Source organism: Gorilla gorilla, chromosome 2, assembly GCF_029281585.2.
Source record: "Gorilla gorilla gorilla isolate KB3781 chromosome 2, NHGRI_mGorGor1-v2.1_pri, whole genome shotgun sequence".
NCBI lineage: Eukaryota > Metazoa > Chordata > Mammalia > Primates > Hominidae > Gorilla > Gorilla gorilla.
The window spans coordinates 43,475,622-43,503,318 of NC_086017.1; the positions used below are offsets into that span (position 1 = coordinate 43,475,622).

At 36.1% G+C, this 27,697-nt stretch overlaps 1 protein-coding gene across 50 annotated transcripts in view; it reads right to left on the bottom strand.

Annotated features, from left to right (window-relative positions):
- The window catches only part of CLASP2 (cytoplasmic linker associated protein 2), a 223,912-nt gene that overhangs the window by 102,398 nt on the left and 93,817 nt on the right, over window positions 1-27,697 (bottom strand). For all 50 annotated transcript variants that reach the window (XM_055383029.2, XM_055383025.2, XM_031009614.3 and 47 more), the window contains 8 exons: window positions 23,731-23,876; window positions 21,218-21,353; window positions 13,648-13,718; window positions 10,231-10,290; window positions 9,049-9,126; window positions 8,253-8,420; window positions 5,810-5,865; window positions 4,608-4,781 (listed from right to left, as the gene is read on the bottom strand). In XM_055383029.2, coding sequence (XP_055239004.1) covers window positions 4,608-4,781; window positions 5,810-5,865; window positions 8,253-8,420; window positions 9,049-9,126; window positions 10,231-10,290; window positions 13,648-13,718; window positions 21,218-21,353; window positions 23,731-23,876 — 889 coding nt within the window. The remainder of the gene's footprint in view (window positions 1-4,607; window positions 4,782-5,809; window positions 5,866-8,252; window positions 8,421-9,048; window positions 9,127-10,230; window positions 10,291-13,647; window positions 13,719-21,217; window positions 21,354-23,730; window positions 23,877-27,697) is intronic.

Below are 27,697 nucleotides of genomic sequence, written 5' to 3' on the forward strand. Positions count from 1 at the left end.
TCTTAATGTCCAACTTTCCAAAATGTCATATCTGATATCTACTACCTCTTCCAATTCCTTCCCTTCCATCACTTCCTCCCCTTCTACATCGGTGAAATGGCTCACCCTTCCACATTCAAGACTAACTCCCAGGCTATGCTCCATATCCCATTCCTCACACCTTCCACAGCAACTTAGCTATTAATTATCTCCTTTCATCCTTACACTTCCAACTTTTCCATCTCTACTGACTTGCCACCTTAGGATATAAACAATTAACTTCTCCAATCTTATAAGATGATAAGTTCTTTCAACTACAGATAATTCCTACCATTCTTTCACCCCTTTTCTTGACCGTCAGGCGTAACAATAATTTACACAGATTCTCTTTCCAACTTCTATATCAACCAACTAAAATCTGACTTCTGTCCATATGACCTCATTGAAACTATATTTTCTTTTCCACTCAAGCAATTCCATAAACTCAATTGTTAGAATACATATTCATAAATATGCACTCAAACATCAAGTTTACCTTAACTTAAATTCCTGTTTCCTACCACCAAGTTTCCTCTTCAGGCTGAAGTTAAAGGGTGAACTTCAAAACACTTAAAATATCCCTGCTGCCAAAAAATTCAGTACTTTAGAGATAACAAAAACCAGTAGCAACTGCTTTAAGAAGGAATGCTCTGAGTTTAATATTGATTACAGTAAGTAAAATCATCTAATGACTTCCAAATCTAATCTAATCACCAGCACTCTGCTAAGTAGTTGTTGTTGTCTTATTTATTTATTTATTTATTTTGGAGAATGTGGAAAGGTCTCGCTCTGTCACCCAGGCTGAAGTGCAGTGGTGTGATCACGGCTCACTGCAGCCTCGACTTCCTGGGCTCCAGCAATCCTCTCACCTCAGCCTCCCTAGTGGATGGGCCCACAGGCATGTGCTACCACACCTGGTTAAATTTTTGTTTTGGTAGAGGTGTGGTTTCGCCATGTTGCCTAGGCTGGTCTCGAATTCCTGAGCTCAAGCAATTCACCCGCCTCAACCTCCCAAAGTGCTGGGTTTACAGGTGTTGAGTCACTGTGCCGGCCTCTCTGCCAAGTTCTATACTACTATATACCAAGTGTCCACTGAAAACTTCCAGTTTGAAGTCTCACAGGGACTTCAAACTCAAAATGCATAAAACGCAACAAACTTTTAGCTGCTCATCCTTCAGCAACCTACCAATAGACTGAGAGAGATTCAGTATAGAAGCATATACCTCTGGATCCCTGGTACCTAGCAAAAACTAAGTGCTCAAGTGTGTGCTGAAAACTAACAGAACACTCCCTCTAATTCATATATGTATAGCCATAAGTGAGGCTCAAAGTAGAAGAAAACAGAGGTTATATCAGTCTTATGTGTGTAAGAAGGGTACATGAGACACAGCGGGTAGGGTGGGGTGAAGGGAGAAAGAGAAGGAGGGTAAGAAGGAGAACATCCTTTATCCAACCCCTGAAAAAGCCACAGGCAGGTAGCTGATTGTCCCTGAGTGGGAACCTGGGTCAGATGAAGAAAAGAAAAAAGTAGTGGCACTCTCCTTTTTACAATGAAACATGAAATTCAAACCTTAAAGAACAACAATAGGTTCTCACCAAAAAAAATTGTCCCAAATTGGCTTTCTAGTGCACATTAAAGCACTTTAAATGCAGTATTTTTCTTCGGTAAAAATAATAGATATTCAATGTAATGTGTTTTGCTCATATATATATATATATTTTTTTTTTTTGTGGATTCCTTAGGATTTTCTAAACACAAGATTGTGTTTTCTGCAAAGAGAGACAGTTTGTTCTTCCATTCCAATTTGGATACCTTCTATTTATTTTCTTGCTTAATTGCCCTGGCTAGCACCTCCAATTTAACATTACTTCAAGGTAATGTTAAATAGGGCCAAGAGTGGACAGTCTCGTCTTGTTACTGATCTTAGGGAAAAATATCCAGTTTTTTAATAGTCAGGTAGGATGTTAGCTGTGGATTTTTCAGATTCTCTTTATCAGGTTGAGAAAGATGACTTCTGTTCCTAGTTTGTTGAGTATGTTTGTTATGAAAGGGTGTTAATTTTGTCAAATGCTTTTTCTGCAGCTACTGAGATGATCATGTGGTTTTGGTCCTTTCTTCTATTAATATGGTACATTTGTTGACTGGTCTTCACATACTGAAATAACCTTGCATTCTTGGCAATGTAATGCTTTGAAACAAAAAGTTTTCTGAAAATTAAAAGCAGTAATCAACACACTGTTAACACCTTTGTATATATCACACCAGTCCTTCTTCTATGTATAATTTTACACAAAATGATGAAATTACTACATACTATTTGGTAGTCTGCATAATTCAACCTTTGTTGAATATGACTTGCTAATGGCTGCACAACATATATAAGGATACAATATAACTCAACCATCCCCTCTGTTACACATTAAGGTTGATGCTAATAACATGTTATTAAAAACACGAATATTCTTTTTAAAAACATAATTATGTAAACATTGAATTACTGGGGCAAACATTCTGATTTAAAAATGCTTCATGGAATTCCTAAATTGGAACTCAGAAAAAGTGTCCCATCACTAATTCACATCAGTGTTGCTTGATAAGGCCTTTTTTTTTTTTTTTGAGGCGGAGTCTTGCTCCATCCCTCAGGCTGGAGTGCAGTGGCAAGATCTCGGCTCACTGCAACCTCCGCCTCCCGGGTACATGCCATTCTCCTGCCTCAGCCTCCCAAGTAGCTGGGACTACAGGCGCTCGCCACCACGCCCGGCTAGTTTTTTTTGTATTTTTAGTAGAGACGGTGTTTCACCATGTTAGCCAGCATGGTCTCGATCTCCTGACCTCGTGATCCACCCGTCTCGGCCTCCCAAAGTGCTGGGATTACAGGTGTGAGCCACCGTGCCTGGCGATAAAAGACCCTTTTTACCACATTCTTGAAAACAGTGGGCACTACCCTTAACTTTTGTGTTATAGTTATAGGTCTATCAATTTGTATTTGTTTGATTACAGCTAAGGTTCAACGTTTATTCAGGTATTTGTTGGCAATTTTGATATATGCTTTTCTTGATATATGTAGAATTTTTTTCTATAAAAATAAGCTCATCTGTTTTTAACAGACTTGAAAAACTTCTCAACATTCTAACTTTTTTACTACTATGTGGCAAAATAATTTTCCCTTTTAGTTTTTGCTTAAGATTTCATATTTTCATACTTTAGATTTAAATTCAAGAGATTTTTTTCCTTCATGGCTTATTTGCTTTTATGTATAGGAATTCCTATCTCAATCTGAGATTTGATGAATACTCACCTATTATGTTTTCATCAAGTTGCTTTATGTTTTTAATGTTTTTATCATCTGGAATATATTTCTATATGGTGTGTAACATGGTTCTAACTTAATTTTATACCAGATTGTAAACCATGTGTCTAAACACAATTTACTGAATGATCTATTCCTCTTCATGGTTCTGAATGCAGCTGTGCCGACTTTATCATGCACTACACTCATACCTAAATTCTCTGCACTTCTAACAGGTTGAGTACTCCTTATTTAAAACGTTTGGGGCCAAAAATGTTTTAGATTTCAGATTTTGAAATATGTGCATTCATACTTAAATGACTGAGCATCCCTAGGCATTGCTAATTCAAATATCCAAAATCCGAAATACCTTTTTTTTTGACGGAGTCTCACTCTGTCGCCCAGGCTGCAGTGCAATGGCACTATTTTGGCTCACTGCAACCTCTGCCTCCTGGGTTCAAGTGATTCTCCTGCCTCAGCCTCCCAAGTAGCTGGGATTACAGGCATGAGCCACCATGCCTGGCTAAGTTTTGCATTTTTAGTAGAGATAGGGTTTTGCCACTTTGGCCAGGCTGGTCACGAACTCCTGACCTCAGGTGATCTGCCCGCCTCAGTCCAAAATACCTTTGAGTGTCATGTTGGTGCTCAAAAAGTTTCAGATTTTGGAGCATTTCAGATTTCAGATTTTTAGATTAGGTATGCTCAACCTGTATTGTGTTCTGGCGATCTGCCTGCTTAGTGTTCCACCAGTACTACCCAAAAGAAAAAAATGGAAGCATGAAGAAGAGATACGCAAACCAACGTCAACTTTTTAATTTGATGGACATAAAAACATGAAGAAACCAAACTGAATAGAGTTTTGGAATATATGTTTAGGGTTTGGTTAGACAGAGTAGAGCTTTGCAGTTCTCCCAGATCTCCAAAAGGCTTCACATTCTTGGTAAGGGAAGAGAAGTAGGGGAAAGAAAACAGGAAAGTTAGATACAAGGTCAATTCCCTTCCCAAACCCCCTTAGAAACCAGTGGCTAGATGTGGTAGAAGTGCAGTTATGAAAATTCTACAGGCAATCATGGATTCAAGAATTGTTTCTTTGATCAAGACGATGATGAGAACAAGGGAAAAGGAGAAACAAGGCAGCTCAGATTCCTCAGAAGTGTGTCCCCAATATAGAATTATATTAAAACATATGGACTATCCTTAAATAACAAGAATGAATAGAAATGATTAAGGTATATGAACTTGTCTTCACAGAGATCAGGGAGAGAACATGGTACAATTTTCCATAATCAGTTCTCTTACCTAGTGATGCATAGGAACCTGGATTCAGGGCACCTGCACCTAAGCGCCCGCTTCGCACAGACTGTCCAGCAGCATGATGTGCCTTGGCACCAGCAGCAGCATTCACATCAATGTCACTTCGTGAACGCTGCAGGCTTCCCGGAAGGGAACTGGCTTTGCTGCTGCCTGCTGATACTACAAAATACAAAGCAAAGACAACTTATATCATTTAAATCACTGAAAACATGAAAATTATATAAACCTGACCACCATGAGCTAATCTGATGACAAATGGTCAACAAAAAGGCAGTGGCCAAATGGACAGTACTATTAAGCATTTTAAAGTCAGAATGCCTCAGTTTCAATCACAACTAAGTCTTCAGCAATTTTCTCAATATTTCTCTACCTTATTCCTCTCCCACAAAAATGGGAAAAATGATGACATTGTGACTGTAAAATTCACAGGACTGTTTTGTAGATGAAGAGATGATGTTTAGGACTGATTTGTGCAAAGGAAGCACTATACAAGATAAATAGAAGGCAGCAGTATTATTTTTTACTATGATAAAAATACAAGAAAACCTAGTCCAGGAGTAGAGATATTAAAAAATTAATGGAGGTTCTGCCACTAAATGGGAATGCAAATTAAGTCATTCAATTTCTGGTCTTCAGTTTTTCAGTTTTTTATTTTTATTTATTTTATTTTTTTTAAGACGAAGTCTTGCTCTGTCACCCAGGCTGGAGTGCAGTGGCGCGATCTCGACTCACTGCAACCTCCACTTTCTGGGTTCAAGTGATTCTCCTCCCTCAGCCTCCTGAGTAGCTGGGATTATGGGCCTGTGCCACCATGCCCAGCTAATTTTTGTATTTTTAGTGGAGATGGGGTCTCCCCATGTTGGCCAGGCTGGTCAGGAGTTTTATAAACTGTGAGTTATGACCCATTAATAGGTTGTAAAATCAACTGAGTGCGTCATGAGAAGCATTATGAAGAAATGAAACAATTGAAAACAGAGTGCATCACAAGTAAGAGTAAGTATGGCTTCCTGGAACTTCGGGTTTTATTATATATGTATACACGTATACATATACAGGTACAGTGCATATGTGTGGTACTGAGTTACCAAGTAAAATGATCTTTTCACTATGGAGCACATCAAAAGAGTTTGAAGGCTACTGTTTCAAAGATAAAATAGGTTGTAACTCTTATTTAAAGAGAAAATTACCTCTTCCAGCCACAGTTGATGGATTTGCTGTAGACCATTTGGAAGAAAAAGGGCGACTGCAAAGTATAAAAAATGCTTTCAGTAAGAAGACAATTTAACACTCCTCTGATAAAAACCAATAAAATACTACTGAATTTTGTGGAAAGTTGATAAGTATTTCTTTTTTCTTTTTTTTTTTTTTTGAGACAGTCTTGCTGTGTCACCCAGGCTAGAGTGTCATCCCATAACCATGGCTCACTGCAGTCTTGTCTTGACTTCCCAGACTCAAGTGATCATCCCACCTCAATCTCTCAAGTTACCTGGGACTATATGTGCCTGCCACCAAGCATGGCTAATTTTTAAATTTTTAATAGAGATCAGGTTTCCCTAAGTTTCCCAGGCTGATCTCAAACTCCTGGGCTCAAGTGTGATCCTCCTACCTCAGCCTCTCAAAGTGCTGGAATTATATGTGTGAGCCACCGTGCCTAGCTGGTACTTCCAATTTGAATTCTCCTTTTACAAATCGCATTAGAACAGTTCCTCCCAATCATCATGTATCAATGTGTCTCAATTAGCTATGAAGCAAAAATAAAATACTGGCAGTGAATAAAGACTAAGCTCTACAGAGATAGGGATCAGGTTGCCTTTGTTCACTTTGCTCCTCAACACACATCATGGTGACCACCAAAGAGAACTCGATAACAGTACTATTATTTTTCACTTGTATCCTGAGATATTTTACTTAGAAGAAGAAAGGGGTAGTGTTATCACTAGCACATAGGCAACTCAGCATAACCAAAGCCTCTCTCACCTAAGTTGTAAGGTTGTAATGTCCGTGTAATGTTTAAGCTAACATCATATTATTTTTATAAGTGTCTCCCAAAATTGTTATTCTCTTAGATTGAGGCAGATCACTTTAAGGTTCACAGAATCTAAGTTGTTTATGTTTAAAAATGTTACATTAGAGCAATATAAAATATCTTCCTTTAGATCCTTTGTACTCAAAATATGGTCCATGAACAAACAGCATTTAGCATCACCTAGGAGCTTGCAAAAAATGAAAAATCTCAGGCCCCACCCCAAAATTACTGAATCAGATTCTAGATTTTAAAAAGATCTTCAGGTGATTCGTATATACTTTAAAGTCTGAGCATAGTTAATGAAAAGAGAACAAAAGCAACAAAGACAGCTCATTTCAGATGAGGAACTTATCACAAATTTAAATAGAAGTTTAAACAGAAATTTAAATAAAAGTTTAGATAGGTCATTATTCCTACAACAATTATTTTTGAAATCAGATCATATCTGCTTTTACTCTGAAAACCTATAAGAAACTGAACTTTAGTACAGTATTTGAATGACCCAGTGAGTGCCTGCTTAAATTCTGTTCCCTAGGTGCCTCACTTGCCTCACCCTGGTCCCAGTTCTGCATCAGAGTTGCCAAGGCAACCGGCAATCTTTGTGGTGGTCAAGATCACAAAAAGAAAGAAATTACAGATAAGTTTTTTGGAAACAGAGTCTCACTCTGTTTCCCAGGCTGGAGTGCAGTGGTACGACCTCAGCTCACTGCAACCTCCGCCTCCCAGGTTCAAACGATTCTCCTGCCTCAGCCTCCCGAGTAGCTGGGATTACAGGCACCCGCCACCATGCCTGGCTAATTTTTAGTAGAGATGGGGTTTCACCATGTTGGCCAGGCTGGTCTCGAACTCCTGACCTCAGGTGATCTGCTCGCCTTAGCCTCCCAAAGTGCTGGGATTACAGGTATGAGCTACCATGCCTGGCCTAAGCTGACATTCTCTGAGCTGCTCTTCCCTGGGGGAAATCTGCAGATACATGGCACAGGGCAAGAGGTCACGAAGAGGGACAGGGCCAGTGCTAGGAAGTGGAGAAGGCATCAGTAATTTTAGCAATCGCATAGGGCTAGAGAGACAGAAAACAGGGTTATGGCTGCTAAGCAGTAAGGATTTGAGGTAGCCGTCATCAAGATGAGAATGGTGTTACAGAGAACTAAGTCAGATACTAGATAATGTTGTCCCTTGAGGGATTTCCTGAATTTTTAAGCTGTGCGAGAGGTTAGGAAGGAAAGCAGACTAGTCACATAGTGTTGTAGAATTCTCAAGATAACTTCTGAATCTCCATTACAATTCCTCCATTAAATGGGCTATTTATTGTAAGTACTCTTTTTGTGGTATAAAAAAAAAAATGTAGTGCTTTCCAGGCTTCTACAGACATGAACATATTGAAGCAAAATATGAATCATAGAACTCTTTATCCAAAGAGAAGGAATTATGCTGGAAAGTAATCCAACTCTTGAAACAGTAGACCAAAATAAATAAGTGTATTAGAGTTATCATTCTTTCAAGGCTTTAGGTGAAAGCAAACAGATATTCAAGTATCCAACTTATGAAACTTCAGGGAGTTGAGGAGAGGAAGAGACTAGTAATCATTTTTTATATGACCTTACTTGAGACTTTCCTGTGAGCTGGATGAGGACCTGTCTGATTGTGGAAGAGATGCTACACTGCCAGAACTCTTTAAGTAAGTTTGAAGACTCTTCTGATAAGATGGCTCAAGGGAATTATATAATGTTTCAGCTTCACCAGGAAAGTGGTTTCTAAGACCCATGTATGTCCTGTTAAAAAAAAAGAAAAGCAGATGAAGTAATAGCTTTACATAATTAGACATTAACAGTAACGTGTACGTTCAAGAAGGATGAAGATAAGCCCACTGGTTTTCAGCATTATCTGATATTTGTCAGGTGAACACTTTCTAAATTGAACAAGTTCCAGTGGAAAGACTGAAGGCTTTTGAGAAAAGCAGATCTCAGTTCAAAACCTGCTGTGCCACTTACAGTTTGTGTGGCCTTGGGTAAACCCCTAAGTGTCCAAATTTCAGTTGCCATCTATGGAGATAACACTATCTTTGGAGGATCATTCTAAGGATTAGAAAATAACATATAACAAGTACTTCAAACAACATCAGGTACACAATACAAACTTGATAAATGATAGTCTTTTTATTCATGATGAAAGTGAATAGGTTATGACAAAAAAAGAATACTGATGATTACATGTCAGTGGCAACATGTAGGAGGCTATTAGATGTCTAATACAGATGTAATGGAGAAAAAACAATCTTAATTTTACTGGAGGGCTAGTTAAGTAAAATACTTGGACACTTCTGATATTTTCATTCTCCTAATAAATTTTTTTTTTTAAAAAGATTAAACTGTCACAAAACTATATACTACACTGACTTACTTTCTTGCCTCCACTCTGGCCTCAGCGTCAGCATCATGAATTCCCTTTTTAATAGTTTCAACCAAGACGGCTGCATGTCTATAAAATAAAATACATCTTTAGAGTTATGATAAAGCTGTATGTTTCACCACAAATGGTACTTAACGCCTATATGTTACATATTAATCACAAACAGGTAGGCGAGGAAAATAAAAATTAATTAGTGTACAATAATAAATCTAAGACCATAAGATTTTCTAATTATCTGCCCCATATGTTTTATTCATGTATGGTTTCCTTCTGACAATCCAATTATTATAAATCTAAAAGTAATTATTTTTACATGGAATTCAGATAGTGTATAAATACATAGTACCTAAATTTTTAATTTTTAATAAATTAGAGAAAAAAGAATCTTCTGTGTGGTTCCTCACTAATCCACCACTGTAGAAATGATTTGCTAAGTGTGATCAATTGTGATCTGACCAAATTTGAATAGTAGCTGCCACAGAAGAACACAAAGAAAACTTGAAATTATATTATGCCTACATTAAAAAACAAATTCTATTTTTTAAAAATGAGCTTTAAGAATTCAAGAATTTTCATGAAAATGAAAAATCAGCAATATACTCAAGGTAAATACAATATCTTCCAAGCTTCAAACTTGAAGTTAATGAGAAATATAGCCATGCAAATAGCCAGTCACCAATCAGCTGCCCACATTTTCTTCTCCTTCATCTCAGAGTTACACTAGACATTGCCCAGTATATACTTGACCAATGACATCTGACAGCTGGTGTGGAGAAACCTCCCAACAAATATCTCTTCTTAAAAATCTCTTTCCTCTGAAAAGAGGCTCCTTCCATCTTAAATCATTCATTACATGATTGATTACACTTCAGGAAACTTACATCATATGACTAGAGATACATTTTTAAACTTTTGCCCAACTCAACTTGGAGTATCTTATATAACCCATTCTATTTGAGAAACCCTTACCCATCCCACAAACAAAGAAGAAAATCATACTATTCATGGTTGTAATGAGTAAGAGGGGCACAACACCACCACAGCTTTAAAGGAAAACCAGTACAAATAACCTTTGAAACAAAATGAGAAATAATGTAAAACCAATACCATCAACTTCTAAAGAACTGGTGACAATGGGGAGGAAAGTGGGAGGTAGGAAGAGGGAATGCATACCTTTCCAACGAATGAGTCTGCCACTCTTGCAACAATAAATCTAAAAATTCAAATGAACGTCTGAAAAATAAAAGTTGAATGATAACTAAATGTTGTATTGAGAAATACATTAACACTTTCTTTAGTACTACTACACTTTGCCCCCTAAATTAAAGCATAAGACATGTTTTTAGATATCTTTTTTTTTTTTTTTTTTTGAGACAGAGTTTCATTCTTCTTGCCCAGGCTGGAGTGCAATGGCGCGATCTCTGCTCACTGCAACCTCTGCCTCCCGGGTTCAAGTGATTCTCTTGTCTCGGCCTCCCAAACAACTGTGAATACTGAACTTACTCAGGATCCAATTACTGTTATGCTAAACAGTTCAAAAATACTTTAAGAGTTCCTCATAATTTTAACTTAAAATGTTTGTCAAATATAAACCTTAAGGCTGGGCGTGGTGGTTCATGCCTGTAATCTCAGCACTTTGGAAGGCTGAGGTGGGTGGATCACTTGAGGTCAGGAGTTCGAGACCAGCCTGGCCAACATGGTGAAGCCCTGTCTCTATTAAAAATACAAAAATTAGCTGGGTATGGTGGTGTATGCCTGTACTCCCAGCTACTTGAGAGGTGGAGGCAAGAGAATCGCTTGAACCTGGGAGGCGGAGGTTGCAGTGAGCCGAGATCCTGCCACTGTACTCCAGCCTGGGCAACACAGTGAGAACCTGTCTCAAAAATAAATTAAATAAAATTTAACAAGTTTCATTTATTAATTTAAAAATATTTATTAAGCATCTATGCACTTGACAGTGAAGATATACAATGGTGATCAAGAAAGCCACAACAATCTGGATCTTTCATCTTTACACTGTTTCCTTACATATGTATGTATATGACTGTACATAAAGTTTGTGTACATTTTCTCCTAAGTCCTCTATTTCTCAGTTTCTTCAACTGTCTCATACTTGAGCTCCTCTTCTTCCTTGGCATTTGATGACACAGCTCTGACCTGTATTTCTTCCTTTATTAACACTTTTTCCTCCACTTTCCCTTAAACAGATGCTCACCTGGTTGGTACCAATATTAGCCCACTTATCTTTTTATAGTCTTTTTATTGAGGCAACATAATCTGTACCCTTAGTTCTGCTTATGAGATATAATTATCACATCTAGTCCTGTATCTCCAGCATTGATGTATCACTTCAGCTGTCAAAGTTCCAACTGGTTTATGGATGTCTCTACATAGGCAGTGAATGTCAACTCAAACACTACATAGAATACAATGAATTAATTCGTACCCTTTCAAATCTACTCTTTTAGCTCATATACTACAGACTAGGAAATGAGAAATGGGGAGGTTAAATTAACTTGCTCAAAGTGATGGAGTTAGAACTTAAACCTTGGCATTCTGACTCCAGAACTCACAGTCTGAAGCACTTAACACCACCCTCCTCATCTATATCCAATTATCAAGTCTCATTTCTACACATGAAATATGTTTTGAATTTGTTAATTAAATAAAACCTCCTTCAATCAATTATCAACACAGTTCTAGTTCAGACTCTGCTTCTCTCTTCCATGAATTATAACAACTCCTATCTAATTCAACAATGCTTTTCATTGTTTCTTCTCAATCACTTTCATAGCTGGAGTAAAAATTAGGCTTGGACATCACCTCCTCACCAAAAATCTACAACTGTCAAAGATTCCTACTATCTATGAAATAATGTCAAAATTCCTTTTCATAACATTCAAAGCCCTCCACACTATGATCTCAACCTACTCCCCAGCCTTCAACCACCTTCTTTTCCCACTGAAACCTTTCATTTATCATATGTTCTGGCCTCAGGGGCCTATCTGATGGCTCTGCAGCATATGACATAGCTTTACATTTCTGCTTAGATTGTACTCCACTCACACTCCCTATAGTTAATGGATTGCTCCCCATTTTTAAGGCAATTCTATGGTACATTTTCTGATTTTGTCTTCTGTCACATTCTTATTTTTCCCAATTACCATTTTCCTCAATGTAAGACGGGTTGGTTAAACTGTTCTGTAAAGGGCTGGACAGTAAATATTTTAAGCTTTATGGACCACATACAGTCTCTGTCTCATATTCTTCACCTCCATCCCCTACCTTTTAAATCACCCTTTAACAACGTAAAAAACACCCTTAGCATGTGTAGGCTGTACAAAACCAGACTATTGGCCACATTTTACCTGCAAGCTGTTGTTTGCTGACCCCGACATAAGACACAGATGACTGAACAACTGTTGTCAAAAGTTTGAACCACTTCAAATAACAATGTCTTATTCAGCTTCTTCCTAACACAGTATTTAATTAAACATATTTACCTAATTTAAAAAGGCAGAGTTCTTTACAATCTTCTTAAAAATCAAATGTACAAATCTTGTTTTTCCTGTCTTTATTATTGTTGGCGATAGCGGTGTGAGGTTGTCAGAATCAAAATGAAGTCATTTGTGTTACAACATACACACATACACACACACTTGACAAATGGAGCTAAGGAAGGCCATTAAGGGAGAGTTCTTATGAATAAATGACTGATAAGAAGAGCTATCACAAAAGACTCCAAAAAAACACAACCTTGCACAAAGGCTATCGCAACCTTACAAAAACAAACAAACAAACAAACAAAAATTCTGCAAGGACATCTACGCAGCAACTGCCTGTCCAACCTCAAGTTGGCATCACCCTTGTTACTGATCCTTGTAGCCCAGGATAACTACCTCAAAATGATTATGTAATCTTCCTCATTTTTCCTTTAAAAACCTTTGTTTTCCTTTACCTCCCTGAATACACAGTTTACTATTGTATGCAAAATACCACTGCAATCCTCATTCCTGCATAAATACTAATATCATTTTCTTTCAGAGAAACTCTCTTGTTATTCAGGTTTACAGGTGTGATGTTAAGAATTGTAGAAACCAGAGACAGAGGCAGACACTAACTGAAAGACCTGATAGGGCTATATACTCCGTTCCAAACACCAGGCTACATTCTACTAATGTGTATCTCATTTAATCCTTATGTTTTACGGGGTTGACATTATTAGCTCTACTAACCTATGCAGGGACTAAGGTTCAGAGCAGTTAAATAATTGCCTAAGGTAGAACAGTCAATGGCAGTTGTAGGACTCAAGCCCAGACCTGACTCTGTACTCCTTGTTCTCTGAAAACCAAGGCAACCAGCAGCCCAAATAAACCAAAGCTTAATATGATAAAACTAAGAAAAGTGGGTGGTCATAATAATCACTTCATCCCTTTTCCCTTACATGAGATATGATTAAAAAAAAACAAAACACTTTTTTATGGTTTTCTGGAAGGCAAGAAATTAATGACCAATTCCTGCACCAGACAAATAATTAAACAATGCAGTATCAGAGCTATACTAACAACAACAACAAAAAATTAAACTTACCTCCTCACGGGAACTGATTTTGATGTGCAATTGCTTGTTATTAAAGGTATAAGTCTGGGTACATGAGTATGCTGAAAAAGATGTTTTAGAAAAGGTTGAAAATACTACACACTTCATGTGGTCCTTTCTTCTATTTGCCTTACATTCAAGTATTTAGTTATGTTACAAGAGGACAAAAAGACCAGATATTAGATTTGAAAGAAATTAAGACCAGTCTTGAAAAGTTTTCCCGAATTAATGTAATGTAATGATGATACAGTTTCAAAAGGACAGGTGTGGATATAATATGATCTAACAAAGAAAAGTTAACCGTTTAACTGCAAAGAACTGTTAGGACAATATAGTTTTGGGGGAGACAGAGCACTAAGAGGGACTGGGCATGTACTGGCCACATTTTCTGAAGTACCATGGCTACTGCTGGTAAAAAATCATAATTGCAACGTCATCAAAGCAGGTAGTCGAGTGAATCTGTTTCCTTAACTATTGGCAATGCACTTTGAAATGGTGGTCTTAATAGAACTTTCACTTCATTCTGGCTGAATCGTATCTCTCTAGAATTCAAGTAGAAGTTCCATAAAGACATAATCTTCTGATTTCTATTAGTAATTCTTATGCCCTTCTTTAGTGAAGCAAACACTGAAAAGTTCATAATAGACATTAACATAAGCATACATATTTAATTCCTTAAATCTCCTGTATTCCTTCTGAGCTAATGGTACAGGCTGGGTTATCCAGGAAGCAGGCTATGAGATGGAGTTTAGCATGCAGGATATGTATTAGGAAGTGCCCTTGAAAGACAAATATCACATGTTCTCACTCATGTGGGAGATAAACAAAAGTGGATCTCATGAAGATAGAGAATAGGTTAGTCATTGATCAGAGGCTAGGAAGGATAGGGGGAGGAGGGAGTGAAAAGGGGTTGATTAATAGGTATAGAGTCAGAACAATAAGATCTAGTGTTCAATAGTTCAGTAGGTTGACTATGGTTAACAACAATCTATTGTACATTTCAAAATAGCTAAAAGAGAATAATTAGAATGTTCCTAGCATGAAGATAAATATTTAAGGTGATTAATTCCCTATTACCCTAATTTGACACTGACACATGTGAATGCATTAAAATATCACATGTACCCCCAAAATATGTACATTACATATTAATTTTTTGTAAATGTCCTTGGGGTTACCATCTGTGGATGTGAGATGAAGGAAGCAGGAGTGGAGCAGGCAGAGGAAGAAATTGAACTGTGATACAGCCCAAGGCTATCTTTGCCCAAAACCATTACGAAGCTCTAAACTGAAATAGTCCCTGAGAATACTCTTGAATTGGTCCAAGATGGCCAACCTTTATACTTCCACATCAATCAGTTATTGGATATGGGCAATACTGGGAAGGGGCAACACCTTGGGAAAGGCAGCTCTCTAGCTGAAATAATCCTTTAAGAGACTGGCAACAGAAGGCTGTCTACTAACAGTTCTCCTATCATTGGGGAAACAAGTCTTTCATTGAAGGAACGTGCATATGGCACATCAGTGTTTGCCACAGCTAACTCAACCAAAATAAAGGAAAAACCTTTTTTCAGCCACTACAGAGAAACGATCTATAGACTTGAAGCTATTGAAGATGAGAATAATGCAAGAACGTGTGCTGACATGCCTGTTAGTCAACTGTTTAATTCAGCATGAAAGGACTCTGTGGACCTGCTCCCTACAGCATTCACAAGAGCCCACTTCTCAAACATTACTACGGAGGTAAAACCCATGGAGATCCCCTAGCTACAACAACTATAAAGGAGGTCTTACCTACCACACTTCTCCCTTTTTCTTCTAACTTCTGCAAAATCCTAATGCTGGGTTAATCACATCCATGACAGTGGCAAGGATGGAGAGATAAACTAACCTAACCATTGCTACATCATACTCAGGGGGAGCTGTACCAAAGGAAAGTAAAAATTTACATCAATTACAGATGAAGCATTCAATCAAACACTAAGTCAGAACAATTTACACTTTATTAATATAAGTTGACAACAGGGGAAAAAAAGCTTCCTAAAGTTAAAAAGAGAATTAGAAATTAAGTACAGCAATCTAAGGAAGTAGACTCTTAGGAAATAAACAAAGCAAAGAAAAACAGGGGTAATATTTAAAAATTATTGCATTATTGGTGAGATGATAGGCTAGTATAATAACGTGAAAAATGAGCAATTTGAAAACAAAGTATAAAGAGTAAAGCCTGAGAATCACAAAATGGGTACTTTCAAATAAGTAGAATTTAAAGGAATTTTTCCTTACATACAGCTGTTAAGACAGAGACAAGAAGTTATTCAAAAAATGATAAATGACATCGAAGATTTCAGAATTTGTGTAACAAAACAGCAGGAAAATATCTGAGCCAATAAGACAGAAGTACTAAATAAAGAAAAGATCCATGAAAATTAACATAAATTTAAGATAACCAATTTCAGTCAAAAATCCTTGTCCACTGTATAAGAATAGTATTAGTGAAAGACAATTGACTCCTAGACCTGCTGTGGGGAAACTCTTCACACAAAGGGACTGTCTTATAAAACTTCCTAAAGGTTGCTTGGTAGTGGTGGTGGTTGTTTTGCTATAAAATAATCAAATAGTCTCATTTTTAGAGGCAACAATAAAAAGTTAAGAAAACGGGCCGGGCATGGTGGTTCACGTCTGTAATCCCAACACTTTGGAAGGCCAAGGCAGGCGGATCGCATCACTTTCCCAAAGTGCTGAGATTACAGGAGTGAGCCAGGAGGTCAGGAGTTCGAGAGCAGCCTGACCAACATAGTGAAACCTCGCCTCTACTAAAAATACAAAAATTAGCCAGGCGTGGTGGCAGGTGCCTGAAAGCCCAGCTACTTGGGAAGCTGAGGCAGAAGAATAGCTTGAACCTGGGAGGTAGAGGTTGCAGTGGGTGGAGATGGCGCCACTGGAGTGACAGAGCGAGACTCCATAACAACAACAACAAAATTTGTGAAAGAAAAGGAAAGTGAACCTGAAGTTCAACGGTCAAATTTTTAGTCCCCATATTCTGAATTGGCAAGGAAAAGCCAAATCAAATTATACAAAGATAAAAATATATATGAAAAGTGAGAAAACACTAAAGCCAAACAAGAATGACCCAGAATCAATTAAAAAAAGGGAAGTGACAGTATACCAATAAATGGGTCAGAAATAAAAGCAGTAAAAAACTACAGTTAATTACAGTTGCTGAAAATGAAAATATCTTTGTTAAATTTAATTCAATGGGTAAGGGAAAAAATGACATGAATGAAATAAAATGTATACTTTTTAAAAGGCAGAGAGGAGCATAACAAAGGTTTTATTCTTGACAATAAGGAACTTCTAAATTACAAAAAAAAAAAAAGGAAAGAAAAGCAGCACAATGAACAGGAAACAAAATATAAGGAAGAAAATACTATTTCAAGATGATAATAGTAAAAAAACCTTGACCATACATAAAGTACATATATCAAGAACTGTTAGAAAAAATGAAATTGACAAAATTAGAACCAGAATTTACCAGATAAAGTAGATTTAAAAAAAAAATGAGACCATAAAGAACTTGAATAACGTAAATAAAACATAAGCTAGATTCAGTGATGAACAAAGTACTCAATTCTATGCCAAAGAATTCTACATTTGTAAATGAAAACCGACTACCTATATAAAGTGATGACATACTAGAACACAAATAAAATTTCAAGACATTCACTAAAGAATAAATCATACAACCAAATTCCCTGATCAGAATGTCATGAAACTAAAAAATAATGACAATAAGAACAAAAGCACCATCTGAAAATGAAAATATTATTATGTAATTCAAAGAAGTTGAAATGGAAATTACAAATGATTGAAAACATAAATGTGGTAAATTTAAATCACTGAGATGCTGCCAAAGCCAAACTCAGAAGAAAACCCAAAGCCTTATAATAATAAAGAAAAAGCAGTGCAAATTGTCTAAAGATATACCACAAAAATCTAGAAAAATAAAATGAGCTAAAAGTTGAAAAAAAATAGAAACTAAAGAATTAGAAAAATTAAATAATCTCACTACAATCAATAAAACTATAAACTGAATTATAAAGAACCCAAAATAATGCCCCTGCCAAGTATATATAAAAGAATGTATAACATTCTAAAAAGAAAAAGTCAGCTGGGTGCAGTAGCTCACATTTGTAATCCCAGCTTCTTGGGAGGCTGAGGCGAGAGGATCGCCAACATTTCAAAATAAAAGATTCAAGATGCCCAGAGCCTAAAACACTGGAAATGTTATCATATAATCTTAAAGGTCATTAAACCCTAATAGCAGAACAATATATTAACAAAATATGTAAAACAGGAAAAAAAATTCACAAAATACTTATTCATTTAAATGAATGCCAAAATCTTACTAAACATTAGCCACCCGAATCTAGCAGTATCTTAATATACAATGGCCAAGCAGAATTTAGTTCCTGAATGTATAATGAATAAATGAAAAAACAAAGATAATCATTTCTAAAGATATTAAAGGGCTATCTGATAAAATTCAACATCTATTCCTGATCAAAATTTAGCAAAATGTGAACAGCAGGAAATTTCCATAATCTAATATACTATATCCATAGAAACACATTAAAAATCATATTTAATTAACGTTAAATATGATCCCACCCAATTCAAGGATAAAACAAAGATTTCAATAATTCCCACTATACTTCCTTTTTTTTTTTTTTTTGAGACAGTCTCGCTCTGTCGCCCAGGCTGGAGTGCAGTGGCGTAATCTCGGCTCACTGCAACCTCCCCCTCCCAAGTTCAAGCAATACTACTGCCTCAGCCTCCAGAGTAGCTGGGATTACAGGCATGCACCACCACGCCCAGCTAATTTTTTTGTATTTTTAGTAGAGATGGGGTTTCACCATATTGGCCTGGCTGGTCTCGACTCCTGTGATCCACCTGCCTCAGCCTCCCAAAGTGCTAGATTACATGCGTAAGCCACCATGCCCAGCCTCTATATTTTCTAACATTGTTACAAAGGTTCTGGATTAAGGTTGTCTACAATCTTAAAAAAAAAAAAAAAAAGCCTGAAACGGGAAAAAAGGACCATTTTCGTATTTTAAATTGGCATTTAATATAAAATACGAAAATTAGCATTTAATTTAAAATATGAAAATAGTGAACAAGAACACTTCCTGGGAAAGTAATATTAGGAATAAACTTACTTTTTTTAACAGGAAAGGACAAACTGATCAAGGAAACTGAAAATACATTTAAGAAACAGACTTACATATTTATGAAAATTTATTACATGAAAACAACACCATTTCAAAAAAAGGCTACACTGTAATTCACCACATGCTAGTGGCTCAATTGGCTTTGTATTGGGGGAAATATCAAGTTAGAAATCTATATTTCACACAAAAATTAAATCCAGTTAGATCTAAACCTAAGAAAAAAATGACAGAAGTTCTAAATGATTGAATATTTTTGTGTAACTGTGAAATTGGGAAAGTTGTTTTAACTATAACAAAACCCACAAAATGAACAAGTCTCAATACATAAAAATTTAAAATTCTGATATATAACAAAAGAGCTTATACAATATTTGAAGCAATGTCAGACTGTAGAAAATACCACAACATATGCAACACAGAATTAATATCCTTATGATATATAAAAAGATCTTAGAAGTAAGAAAAAATGCAGAGTATAAACTGACAATCCATAGAAGAATTATAGAAGGAAAAAAATAGCTAACATCCCTAATAATGCAGGAAATGCAAATTAGAATATGAAATAATGGTTATTAAATTATAAAATGCCAAAGATACTATATTGGCAAAGGAATGGAGAAAAAGGACTCCAGGAAGAAGACTGCAGGAATAAGAATGGTGTGGATTATTATTATTATTATTATTATTATTTTTTTTTTTTTGAGATGGAGTTTCACTCTTGTTGCCCAGGCTGGAGTGCAACGGTGCAATCTCGGCTCACAACAACCTCTGCCTCCCGGGTTCAAGTGATTCTCCTGCCTCAGCTTCCCGAGCAGCTGGGATTACAGGCATGCGCCACCATGCCTGGCTAATTTTGTATTTTTAGTAGAGACTAGGTTCCTTCATGTTGGTCGGGCTGGTCTCGAACTACTGACCTCAGCTGATCCGCCTGCCTTGGCCTCCCAAAGTGCTGGGATTACAGGTGTGAGCTGCCGCGCCTGGCCCGGTGAGGATAATTTGATGCTATATCCTTAAGAGAAGACTAATTTAGACATTGAAAAGAATTACACATATGGATAAGGGATGCTGCCCAAGTACATGAAGTTTAAAAAGAAGCTAGGCTGGGCATGATGGCTCATGCCTGTAATCCCAACACTTTGGGAGGCTGAGGCAGGCACATCATTTGAAGCCAGAGGTTTGAGACCAGCCTGGGCCAACATGGTGAAACCCTGTCTCTACTAAAAATACAAAAAAATTAGCCAGGCATGGTGGTGGGTGCCTGTAGTCCCAGCTACTTGGGAGGCTGAGGCGGGAAAATAGCTGGAACCCGGGAGGCGGAGGTTGCAGTGAGCTGAGATCGTACCACTGCACTCCTGCCTGGGTGACAGAGTGAGACTCTATCTCAAAATAAACAAATAAATAAAAAATAAAAAAAAAGAAGTTAAAGAATATACTATATATGCTTACATGTTCTATATGTGTAGCAAATACATTTGTATAGGCACAGAATAGAAGTTTGGAAAAGTACACAGTAAATTGCTAAAGTGATTACTAACAAAGGAATAGAATTCAAAGGGAGAGATTTGTTTTTTCAACTCTGTTCTTTCAGACTTCCTCAAGATATGAGTGAAGAGAAATACAGTCATACCTCATTTAATGATGGGGATACGTTCTGAGAAATCCATTAGGTGATTTCATCATAGTATGAACATCATAGAGTGTACTTGCATAAACCTACATGGTATAGCCTACTCCACACCTAGGCTATATGTTAAGGCCTATTGCTCCTAGGCTACGAACCTGAATTACTGTACTGAATACTGTACTAAATATTACCATACTGAACACTCTAGGATAGAGTAACACAATAGTAAGTATTGTGTATCGGAACATATCCAAAAGTAGTAAAGTAGTAAAGGTACAGTAAAAATATAATATTATAATCTTATGGGACCACTGTTGTATATGCAGCCCACCATTGACTGAAACTTTGTGAGGTGGCACATAACTACATTAAAAATTTGCCTGTCTTTTATTATTTTCTGTAACATCTATGATTATACACACACGTAACTGTAGATACGTATATGTACTCATATGTACATGTATGTATGTATTTTATTCCATATACAAACATGTTTACTTTGCAATCCTCTAGTTCTATAATGACCATCTGTGGCTTTCACTATCAGAAAAATAATTCAAAAATGATTTGCTTTTGGGGTTCAAAAAGAAACTCCATGACTTACATTGAGAGAGAGGGGTGGGGTGGGGAAAGGAGAGAAAAAGGGGGAGGAAAAAGAAATAAAAGTGGGGGGAGGAGGCAGCAGTAGAAAACGAGAGAGCAAACCTACCCGAATGATAAATCTGATTGCTGCACATCCAGAAGTTGCCATGACTTTTGCACTATTGGGGACGAGATTAAAAAGTGTAGGTACAATGGCTTCAGCGCCATGATCAAACTTGTTTCCCAAAACTGTTGAAAGGTGGCTACAAAGGAAGACAAAAAGTATTTTTTAATAGTTTAACATTAAATATAGATAGAACCATATAATTTTAAAATACTCTTTTACTGAATTAACTTAGGAATTTGTATTTTAATCAGTTGTAATGGCAGAAAAACAGAAGAAAGGAAGGGAAACCTAGATACTACATATTTCCTTCTTTTCCCCATCTTTAACTGGCTAGTCCAAAGTTGAAATCTGGCATTTTCCTCATCTCTTTGCAATTAGCACTTGGAGAAGCCATTTGATTTCAGAATTTAATTATTAACTGAGGACACATCAGGTGAAATAATCAGCTCTGATGGTTCTGACCTTTGGTCTTGATCCATGAGTTATTTCCATTTTGACGATCCATTATCAATCTTAAATTCAGCATATTTTTACAAACAAGTTCAAAATCTTACTCAAATCAATGCTCCTCAAGATATTCTTTATTTCTATTAATAGTATTACTCCTTTTTTAGTCATAAATACTCCCTCACTTTTTTGGAGTAGGATTTCCAAATCCGCAGTCAAAAATACAACTCTACCATATCTTATTGGGTGATCTTTAGGACATCTGACTTCTCTTTCCAATTATGTACTTAAACAACTAAACCAGCCTTTCATTGTATGATTTTAGTTCAACTAGGAGGGATATTGTAACTACTCAAAGTGCTGACAATGCTTGCAATACTGGTTAATTTTTATATATTTGTATCTTACTGAAAACATGGTTGGGATAGAGTTAGCTCCAATAATTCAGGTTCTTGATTCAAAGAGCTCAGATTCCGACCTATGCACTGTTATAATATTAGTTTTCCAATGTCTGAACTCACAGGCAAAAAGGAACCTCAAATGAAAAGCAGGGAGGTGTGGATATGTTTGGATGTTGTCTTCCTTTAAAGAGCATGAGTTTTACTTTGGTAGGCAGGTAATGTACTTAAGAATCAGCTTGATCTTTATAAGCTTGTTGGGAAAGGCAGAGTCTAGAGTTGCCTTACTTTAGAGCTGATTTAGTACTATTCCTATGCAATGGCCTTTCTGGGGTTTCTACTGACGGCCTTTGGTGTTCACCAAGGTTTTTCCATTCTGGTTGGTCAGATCTTAAACCTCTCCTATCCCTATATGAGCTCTGGGAATTGTTTATCTTACAGCTCCCAGGCATTCGTTCCCTTCCTTCCTCAGAGAGTTGTACCTTTTACATGGACAGGTTAGTATACATCTAGACTCATGGATTCCCATATTATGATCTCTGTAGCTCTTTGTGTGTGTGTGTGTGTGTGTGAGAATCTCCCCTCCTCTCTCCAGTATTCTGCACTGCCAATTGTGACCACTTCAGCCTCTGAAACTCTAGTCTCTGTTTCCTCACCTCAGTGAGACTGCCTTGCTCTGCTTAGGTTCCCCCTTCCTTCCCCATAGTGCCTCCAGGACAAAACTCATACTGTTCAACATCACTTGCATCTTTTAAGAAATCCATTCCTACCCTGTCTGCTGTCTATTATGTGGAAACAGATGTTTTACATATATTGTCCAGTTTTCTGCAAGAGAGCTAGTCATGTTTTAAGTGTATTTTTCATGGTTATGTTTTATGGGTTTTTGTATTAATTTGGGTTTTCTTTGCTAGTTGGAGATATTGGGTCATTTTGGTATACTGGGACTTGTATCTTGCAACTTTGCCAAAGTCCCTTTATTATAATAATTTATCTGTAGATTCTCTTGCAGTTTTCTGCATGGATAGTTATATCATCTGTTAATAATGGCAGTTTTGTTCCTTTTCTTGCAATCCTTATATTGCCTTTTTTTTCTTCATTTCTGACTAGAATATCTAATACAATCCTGATTAGATATATTGCTAGTAGGCACTTTTGTGTTCCCTATCTTCAAAGGAATGCATATGCAACAACACTGCTCAGGTCAGAAATAGTAATAAATAGAAGTTCTACCATCCTTGTATTGTGGAAGACTACAAACTAAAAGTTTAGGTTTTGCTAAGTTAATGATGCATGTTGTAATGCCAGAATAATTCCTAAAATATCAGAAATTGGGTATTTAATACCCAAATTAGTAGTGAGAAAAGCGAATACAGCCAGTTTCCAGACCCATTCATTTTCATCTTATACTTGAAGAATTAATGACAAAAAATCCACCAGTAGGCTTTAGATATTTTAAATATCTGTATACCAACCTTAAAATGTTGGTATAAAGAGCTGTTAAGGAATTTTTTAAAAATCATACAGATTGAATCCTTATGTATAATAAAAATGATTTTGGGATCATATACTTTTTTAGCTATCTTGCTACTGCTTGACTTAATGAGCACTGAATCAGTGAATACTAAATTCATTCATAAAAAACACTTATCATAAAAGGAATATACTTACGCTACAGTAATACAAGCTTCTCTAACCACCTGGGATCTAAGATCCTTAGCTGAAAGTTTAAGTGCTCCATCCAACAATCGTAAATGTTGAAAAAAGCAATCATACTGTGCAGCTCCAGCAACAAGCAGTGATCGAATTTTCTTCAGCTGAAATAAAGAATTTTCATTATTGACAAAAAAGGTGGAAGTGCAAAAAAAAAGAAGCTACCTAAACTTCATTATTCAAACAAAAACTTTCTAATAAATGAAACATATATAATGTTTCATTACATTACTATATTCAGACATCTTAGTAGCATTAAATGTATCTTGTAAATAAATATGCCAACAAACAGCTGTCTGAAAAATAACATTACAGATTTAGTTATAAGCACGATGGAGAAATGTAATCTATAAGTATATAAATTCTAAAGTTTTAAGGGAATCTATTTAATTTATTTATTCATTTGTCTTTTAGCTTAATCCCCAGTGTGATAATAGGGAGTCTTTCTTTTAATTGTGGTAAAATACAAATGAACAAAATTTACTATTTTAACCATTTTAAAGTATACAATTCAGTGGCATTTAGTGCATTCACAATGTTGTGTGACCATTATCATCACTATCTACTAAGGGAGCCTATTTTTAAAAGTGCCAAATTTGGAAACTTCTAGCATTACTTATTTTTGCTGTAGAACTTTTTTTTTTTTTTTTTTTTGAGACAGAGTCTTGCTCTGTTGCCCAGGCTGGAGTGCAGTGGTGCCACTGCAGCCCCACTGCAACTTGCACCTCCCAGGTTTGAGTGGTTTTCGTGCCTCAGCCTTCCCAGTAGCTGGGATTACAGATACATGCCACCGTGCCTGGATAATTTTTGTATTTTTAGTAGAGATGGGGTTTCACTGTGTTGGCCAGGCTGATCTCAAACTCCTGGCTTCAACGGATCCACCCACCTTGGCCTCCCAGCAGGAGTGAGCCACTACATCTGGCCTGCTGTTGAATTTTTAATTTCTTACATTTTTAATTATTATGAATACATAATAGTTGTACATTTTTATGAAGTACATGTGATATTTTGATAAAAGCACACAATGTGTAACAATCAAATCAGGGTAACTGGGGTATCCATCACCTCAAACATCAATCAGTTCTTTCCGTTAGGAACATTCCAATTCTACTTTTAGTTATTTTGAAATATACAATAAATTATTGTTAACTACAGTCACCCTATTCTGCTGCCTAACACTGGATCTTATTCTTGCTCTAACTGTATTTTTGTACCCTTCAACCATCTCCTCTTTATTCTCCCTACCCAACCCCCAACTACCTTTCTCAGTCCATGGTAACCATTATTCTACTCTCTATCTCAAGTTCAATTTTTTTTTTTTAGGTCCCACATATTAGTGAGAACATGCAATCTTTTTCTTCCTGTGACTGGCTTATTTCACTAAACATAATGTCCTCCAGTTCCATCCATGTTGTTGCAAGCCACAGGATTTCATCCTTTTTATGGTGGAATAATATTCCAATGTGTATATGTACCACATTTTCTTTATCCATTTATTCACTGATGGACATTTAGGTGTATTCCATCTCTTGGATTTTTGTGAATAGTGCCGCAATAAACAAGAAAGTGCAGATATCTTTCCAATATATTGATTTCTTTTCTTTTGGATATATACCCAGCAGTGGGATTGCTGGATCATATTGTGGTTTTATTTTTATTTTTATTATTTTTTAAGAAACTTCCATACTGTTCTCCCTGCATGTGGTTTGTACAATACAATACAAACCCACAGCCAATATCCTACTGAATAGGGAAAAACAGAAACTCTTTCCTCTAAGGTCTGGAATAAGACAAGGATGCCTGCTTTCAACACTTTTATTCAACAGAGTACTAGAAGGCCTAGCCAGAGCAACTAGACAAGAAAAATCATTACTTTTTCAATATTTGATTGCCAAATGTTATCCACATGAAAACCAGACATACATAATAAAACTACATTGATAAAAAGAGATACACACACGTGCACATCTGTGCTCATACACACTCAGAAGCTAAAAGTCTACTTATCACACCATTATTGTATATAATTTCACATTTAACTCGAGGTTTTCTAAATTTTAAAATATGTCTTTAAAGTTAAATCAGATGCATAAAGATGTAAATGTAAAAAAACCCTGCTATGGACATTAGAAAAAAAATCAAAAGAATATTATATAATCTTGGGCATATAAGGAAGGGAAAACTATCATAAACAGAGGAGAATTTTCAAAAGTCTAAATTATAACTAAAAACAAAATAAAAATCACAATACGGTAGGATAAAATTACCTGCAACACATAAGATGATACACAAAGAATGACAATAAAATAAGAAAAAGACAAATATAGTAGTTTCCCCTTACCTGCAAGGAATATGTACCAAGACCCCCAGTGGATGCCTGAAACCTCAGATAGTACTGAACCCTATATATGCTTTTTTTTCCTATACATATTTACCTATGATAAAGTTTAATTTATAAATTAGGCACAGTAAGAGATTGACAGTAATAATATAGAAAAATTATAACAATGTATTGTAATAAACGTTATGTGAATGTGGGTCTCTCTCTATCAAAGTATGTTCTTATTTCCTGGCCATGGTTGACCATGAGTAACTGAAGCCATGGAAACTGAAACCATAGATAAGGGGAGACTATTGTAACCTGTGATTAAATTGGGTAAAATACATATATTTAAATATGTTAAAAGTTACTAGTGATAAATTCACAAAGACACATTTCTCCCCATCACAATGGCAAAAATTTTTTAAAATTGAAAAGAAAACAGATGCTCTCAAACACTGTAAGATTATACATGACTAATACCTTTGTTCAAAATATTTTGGCAGCATCTACTAAAATAAAAAATTGCAGCAACTCTTTACCCAACAACCCACATTTTAAAATCTAACCTACAAAAATAAAAGCACCATTGTTACAAAAGTGTGTAAGGATGTTTATTGAAACACTGTTAAAATAGCAAAACAATAAAAAATAACTGAAAATCCATCAAATGGTAAATGATTATAAAAATTACATGTCATGGGGTGGGGTAGGGGGGAGGGATAGCATTAGGAGATATAACTAATGTAAATGACAAGTAATGGGTGCAGCACACCAACATGGCACATGTACACATATGTAACAAACCTGCATGTTGTGCACATGTACCCTAGAACTTAAAGTATAAAAACAAAGATCAGATTCCTATAACACACACACACACACACAAATTACATGTATATATATTACACTAAGGAATATATGTACATATTAACCTGCACTCAATAAATATCTGAGCAACTATTTATTATGTGCCTGACATCTATACCAGGTGTACTGAATGAGCACGATTTGTTAAGCCAAAAAAAAAAAAGCAAGTTACTAAGTAATGTATCAAGTATGATCTCTCTCTTTTTTTTTGGTTTACAAAAAGAGTAGAGGAAAATTGTGCATATCTTGTCATATATGTTTAAATACATATAACACAGAAAAGGATATACTCTAAAATGAAGTTTTTTTTTAATTTTTTTTAGAGACAGCGTTTCACTCTGTTGCCCAGGCTGGAGCACAGTGGTACAATCATAGCTCACTGTAACCTCAGACTCCTGGGCTCAAGCAATCCTCCCATCTTAGCCTCAACAAAAGTTTGTTTCTTTAATAGGTAGGAAACTATTAACTTTTTCTCTGTAGTTTTCTGCATTGTTTCACTTATTACAATAAGCCTGTGTCATTTTTCTAATAAAAAAAAATCAAAAGACCATCTGTTGTTTCCAAATGGGTAGTTTTTAAGTAAAACCAAAAAAACCCTTAAGTAAAAAGTTCACATTTTATACTAATAACACTTAATCTGTCATGTTTCTCTACAGATAACCTGTGACAAAAAATCTTTCTGTATCAGACTCATCTCAGAATTGAAGAATAGGAGCCATATTTAACAAATTTGGA